This window comes from Python bivittatus, unplaced genomic scaffold, assembly GCF_059951505.1.
Source record: "Python bivittatus isolate LINGU-HERP-01145 unplaced genomic scaffold, Pbiv_v1 ctg000330_np1212, whole genome shotgun sequence".
Taxonomy (NCBI): domain Eukaryota; kingdom Metazoa; phylum Chordata; class Lepidosauria; order Squamata; family Pythonidae; genus Python; species Python bivittatus.
In genome coordinates this window covers 28,148,500-28,154,499 of record NW_028277058.1, presented here as the reverse complement: position 1 = coordinate 28,154,499, position 6,000 = coordinate 28,148,500, and the positions used below count along the sequence as shown (strand labels likewise).

Genomic DNA, 6,000 nt, shown 5'->3' with positions numbered 1-6,000 from the left:
TATAAAAAACTTTCCTTCCTTCCAATTATTTACTTTCAGGTTGCTTTTCCATACTTTGCTCATCAGACTATGCACTTTCTGAAAGAGATTATGCGCAGGATAATTTCCCCTGAGCAAAATAGAAAATGTTTCCAGAAAGAAACCTTTATGAGCATCAAGTGGCTCTTGGAGGAATGCAGAGAAACTTCATGAAAGCTTATTCCAAAGAGACTTATGTATGTTAATAAGTTATGCACTTTGAATGTATGCTAAAAAAGTGTTCATTTCTGAATATAGAGGTAGCTATTCTTGCTCCTTGTTCTTGGGAAATATGAGTATAATGAACATGTATTTCTCTTTCCAGTGAGTAAGTGCAGCCAGCCAGTTCATAAGGGAGAATGACTAGATAAGAGTTGGGAACTGGCATTTTTTTAAAAAAATATATTTTTACAAATTAAATGAATTAGCCAGGCACTGATCTATTATATTAATTGATGCTTTTGTATTTGGCTTGTAAGAATGGAAGGGTAGATTGGTGAGATACTTATTCCTGTGATTTTTATTTCCTACAGCTCACTTCCTATTTCAGTTAAGCTCCTTGTTTCCCCCCTCACTTGCTCACAGAATTTTTCTTCCCACCAACCTGCCCAGTCTCTGCTTAATTTTGCTGGACTCCTCTCTTTCACTCTGTGTGATCTGGCTCCTCACACATTTGCCATTCTCTATCTATATCCTGAGTAGATGCATAAAAGCACCATCTCACACACCAGTGACAAGGAGAAAGATTGTTGTCTTAAAAGAATAAAGGTATTTTTTTGCCTATTCCTAGGACTATTATGTCCATAACAGGGAAGAGTAAAAAGGGGAGGCAATAATACAGCTACCCTTGATGTGTGAAATTGCCACTACAGTAAGTTTGACAATCAAATTATATCTGATGAATGACGAAACATTTATTTAACACTCATTCATTTTTATATAGTGAAGAAACTGTTAAGGAAACTTATCTGTACCAGGATCACCATTTGTGGTTTTGAAATGATTAAGCCTATCTCTCACTGTGCTTCATTTCTGAATGTCTCTCCATACAAAAATTAAAAGAAAGGGAAAAGTTCTCCGCTGGCATCAGTGAAAACAAAAGGAATCACCAATTTGGCACTGTGCTGATAACTGCTCTGGTAACACACTTATCGATCTGATGATAACACAGAATTTACATCTATGGCTTGTCATGGTGACATAGGTGAAACACTGAAGTAGAACTTTCTATTTTTAATCATCCCTTCCTCTTCTAGATCCAAGGTTGGTATACAGTTGTGCACTGGCTGGGCATAACCAGAATCTGGGGAAATCTACAATGTAGGAATATATATTTAAAAAAAAAATAATAAGAGTGGGCTCAGATCTCATGGCTCTACCTTCTTTGGGTATATGTTGCCTGGTGGAACAGCTTTCTTCATGACATCTCTCAGGCAATTCCACTGGCATAATCTTCAGAGGGATATATGATCCTCTTGGGTTGTGAGACTCCTATCAAATCCTTAATCAGTAAAACAAGAATCTAGCACTGAGCTTTTTCAAGAGGGTTGGACCATTGAGCAACAACAAGAAGCCAGGAGACATGGGCAATGGAATTCCAAATCCATTCTACTGCTAGCTATATTTATTTCCATAATAAAATAAAGTAAAATCTTCCTGAAGTCCTGCTCAACTGCTAATGACTTCATGGACCCATCCCATGTTTTCTTTTACATGTATGGTTTGCCACTGCTTTCTTCTAGGATGTTTTTCCATGTCCTAATACAGCCAACATCCCTGAGATTCCCAGGTGAGACGCCATCCAAGTACACCAGGGGCACCTTTGCTTAGCTTCCAAGATCTGCTAGATGCTACAACCTCCTGTGGCATCCTGGACTTTGCCCCACTTTCCTATAACCATGACAGAAATGTTCCCTGATGTCACCTTCCTTCTGCCACGTCCTGGGGATGCTGGCTTCACGTCATCTTGTGTGACACACTTCAAGGCGTCTTTAGCTACACCACTGTTAAATCAGAATTTTCCCTTGGACAGTCTCCAAAGTTTGCTTTAAGGTGCGCAAAATTCTTGGAGGAAGGTCAGGTGACTCAAGTGACCGGGAACCGGGGCAGAAGAGGGAGGGGACAGCAAACTGCATGTTTTCTGCCTACTTAGTGCCGTGCGGACAGCAGTTCAACCCCGGCAGTGGAGAACGGCCCAGAGCTTGCTTCCTTCGCTGTCCCTGTAGGCGTTTATGTACCGTACTTGTCTGCCTGGTCCCTTCTCCCTCGCTCGGCCTGATTTCACTCCACGTTCCCCGTCCCCTGACAAGGACTCACACAGAAGGCGTGTCCTCCCGGGCGGCTGTTGCGAGCTGGCGGTTGCTGCCGCTGCGGAAGGCAGCTTAAAGCTATAAAAGAAGTGATCGGCTGCCGGCTTGAGCCGCACTTCCCGCCTCTGCTTTCCTCAGAAGGACTTGGAGCCGGTGCCGAGCAGAGCCGCGGAGCACCGCCCGCGTGTCTGGGGGCGAAGAGAAGGCGAGGGGATGGCAAAGCCATAGAGGGCGCTGGGCAAGCCTCCATGCGTGGTCTAGCTGCCTTTGCAACATGCTGGCACTACAGATCAGCTAAAAGGAGTTTGCACACGGCTGTTGGAGCTGGATTGCAGCGCTCTCTTTCCTTATGAAGAAGACACAAGTGAGTATCCAGTGAGGAAGTTTTGCGCCCCGGCGGGGGCATGATGATGATGGTGGTGGTGGTGGTGGTGGTGCATGGATAGACTTATGCAGCGCGGAAGGCGGGCGGGATGTGCGCTCTGCGGGGGAAGGATGAAGGCGCCGAGGGTCCAGGCAAGTGGAAGTTTGGCGGGGAGAAAGGAGCGGGTTGTTTTCCAGAACAGCCGGGCGAGAGACCGCGTTCCCTTCAGCGGTGAGGCTGCCGATTTCTTGCAGAAGCGCCGCTAACTTTTTTCTCATCTGCGCGTGGACTGGCGTGGCGGAGCGTTGTAAGCCGCCGTGTCCCCCACCTCCCGTTTCTATCCCACGGGCGCATTCAAGGGGGCAGGCAGGTAGAGGAGAGGGCATCCTGGTGACGACGGCTTGCCCTGTGGCAGAGGGCAAAGGCATTCTTAAGGCCACTGGGGCTTCGATGTGCCTGGTCGAACCCCTTCTTTGCCCTGGGAGTACGTGGTCGGATACTAAATAGCAAATCATTCTTCACAGATAGGGTGAATCATGAATATATTAGATCAGTAAAGAAACTGAAACAGCCCAACACCAGTCAGAACTAGGAGCTAGAAATAGTGCTTGTTTTTAATAGTCATGCAAAGAGTGCCTGTTTGGGGTACCCTTTTCTCTCTGCTTTCGTCTGTCATTGCCCCCCCCTTTTTTTTTTCATTCCAGATCTAATACATCCCTTTCTCTACAGGCTGCATATTGTGCCATACTTTCTTTCCACAAGATGACAGTGGCTGTGAAGCCCGCATTTTGAGTAAGAGAGGAGTAGGAATTGGAAGAAGATTGCTGTACAGTTTGTTTCAAAATGACAAGGAATTGCTTCAAGAATGAGCTAAAAGGGTATGGGAGCCTAAAAGAATGTATGTCCAGGCTCTCTTGTGGTAGATGACAGACAGACAGACAGAGAGATATAGATAGGTGGGTGGATAGGTAGATAGGTAGATAGGTAGGTAGATAGATAGATAGGTAGGTAGGTAGATAGATAGATAGATAGATAGATAGATAGATAGATAGATAGATAGATAGATATAGTCTCCCAGTGTGTTGTTGTCTTATTGTTTTTACAGAATAATGCCTTCTCCACCCCACCCTTTTATCTCAATGTTTCCCTAGCCACTTTCTTTGCTATTTCCTGTTGTCTTGGCTCATATGTCGTTTTGGGTCTTCCACATATATGCAATGTGATGAATGGGTTCAGGCAAGGAAATCTAAGTGGGATCTGTAACATTTATGTCAGTGTCGTTCAAATAGAAAAATGAAATCAGTTTACTTAATTGGAAAAGTTATGAAACAAAAAGACCCTATCTTTGGGGGGTCAGTGGGGTGTCCAGAAATATTAATATATATTTCTTGTAGTTTGAGATCTTGCTACGTCTGGCATTTTAAGGCGTGATAGCTCAGGTAGATTGAAAGATGACACATCAGAGTCCTGAGAGAGAAAATGCTTCACACTGTTCTGTGCAGTGAATACATATTCATACAAATTATAGTAGTGGCTGTTGCTACTTCACTCTGCTTAGTTTGCATCCAAAGGATATGCTTGGGCTATAGGCTAGTGTCTGTCTGCTCAGAATGGAAAGTACAAGCTTGATTGGAGAAAATTCCAAAGTCTGTACTCTGTGTGATGGAAAGGGTTTCTTAAAAAGGCAAAAGGAAGGCAAGTAGCGTTCAGTTTGCAAGCCCTCGAGTTTCACACTAGAGTTCCACTTTGAACATGTAAAGATGGCTTTTAGAGTTAGCCTTTGCATAGCAGATTAGTGAAGCTGACCTAGTAGATCTTAGCTGATTACCCTGAAAAGGGAGGCAGTAGCCTTCGGGGTGTTCAGGAGTTCTCTCCTGTGGCTTATGAATCTCCTTCTGACCCATCAGCTCTCTGCTGGTCAGAATTCAGAGATGTAATTGAGCAGGAAACATTTTTAAGAAAGAAAAAGGGATAGTTACAGACAGATTTTTCTGATCTTTCTGTATTGTGTTAGCTGCTGATTTAAGTGGGGGGGGGGAAAAGTAATGTTTAATTCACTCGCAGAAGTTGAAATACAAGAAACCAAGATAATGGTTTATAAAAAGGTAACATTTCACATTTAAGACAAGTGGAAACTAATCCTGTAGACAGTGCATTGTATTTCTTCTTGTTCTTTTCCTATGATGCATTGTGAGTTGCAATTAAGGAAGCTTTCCTGCAGACTGTGTGTATGTGTGTAGGTTGTGATCAGGTTGTGGCTGTACTGGCTGAACCCTAGGCCTCTTCAGCCTCTGATGTAATCAGTGACTGCATCATGCTACCTTAGCCATTGTTCTGTACCTTTCAATCTATTCTGTTGTTCCGACTTCTGTACAGTTGGAGGCTGGGCAAGGGCAGCAGGGGTGAGTGGGGGGAACAAGTTGAATTGTTTCTGGTTCAGGAATTTTAGTAGTAGATATTAGAATCCAATTTTTTCTTCTGGATTTTTGGTGTATTTACTCAGAAGCAAGTCCATCTATACTTATGCTTAGTAGCCTAAATTACGGTTATAGTAGCATGCATACTTACTATGTATTAAATCCTTATGTTTAATCATAAACAATACACTAGATGACCCAAGATAGAAAAATGCTTATATATATAAATATATTTTCAACTGGATATTTGATCGCAGTTGAAGATTTATATACATTGTGTGTGTGTGTGTGTATATATATATATATATATATATATATATATATATATTAGAAGAATGAAGAAAAAATGTATAAAATTCAAGAGTTTGATGTGACCAAAAATGCTATATTAATATAATGGCCAGTCTTAGAAGCCTATCAAAATTGTGAACTATGCATGGACATATAAAATTCTGTGCCTTTTATACTGGCCATTTAGAATTTGATCGTACCCATTCTGGTTTAGAGTAATTCTGATGATATAATTCCATTGAAAGATGGTTCTGATGAGAGAATTTGCAGGATCACATGCAGCAATAAATGAATACTAATACAAGAAACAAATCTATATGATTGTCATACTGGTTTTAAAACTAGTGAAATATTTCAGTAATAATTACTGTAAACGTGCATTTTAAAACTTTAAAAAGCAATCTGATGAATAGGATTTGTAACTTTTTTTGTCACTGTTACTTAAAAGCAATATGACATAATATATTGGGAGAAGTACTTTTTTGAAGCATCATGCTGATTGCAACAAGTTTGGAGATCACCAGGCAGACTCAGAAATTTGACCTGCTGGCTAGACATGCAAACTTTAGGAGACCTTAGCAGTGGAAAAGTGCTAGAGGCA

General features: G+C 42.0%; 1 protein-coding gene across 2 annotated transcripts in view; it reads left to right on the top strand.

Moving 5' to 3' along the window:
* The first annotated feature begins 2,167 nt into the window (after positions 1–2,167).
* The window catches only part of KITLG (KIT ligand), a 58,490-nt gene continuing 54,657 nt past the window's right edge, over positions 2,168–6,000 (top strand). Inside the window, exon 1 of one of the 2 annotated variants that reach the window (XM_088141874.1) lies at positions 2,168–2,691. In XM_088141874.1, coding sequence (XP_087998000.1) covers positions 2,677–2,691 — 15 coding nt within the window. In that variant the 5' untranslated portion in view covers positions 2,168–2,676. The remainder of the gene's footprint in view (positions 2,692–6,000) is intronic. The other variant, XM_088141873.1, reaches the window with a different exon arrangement.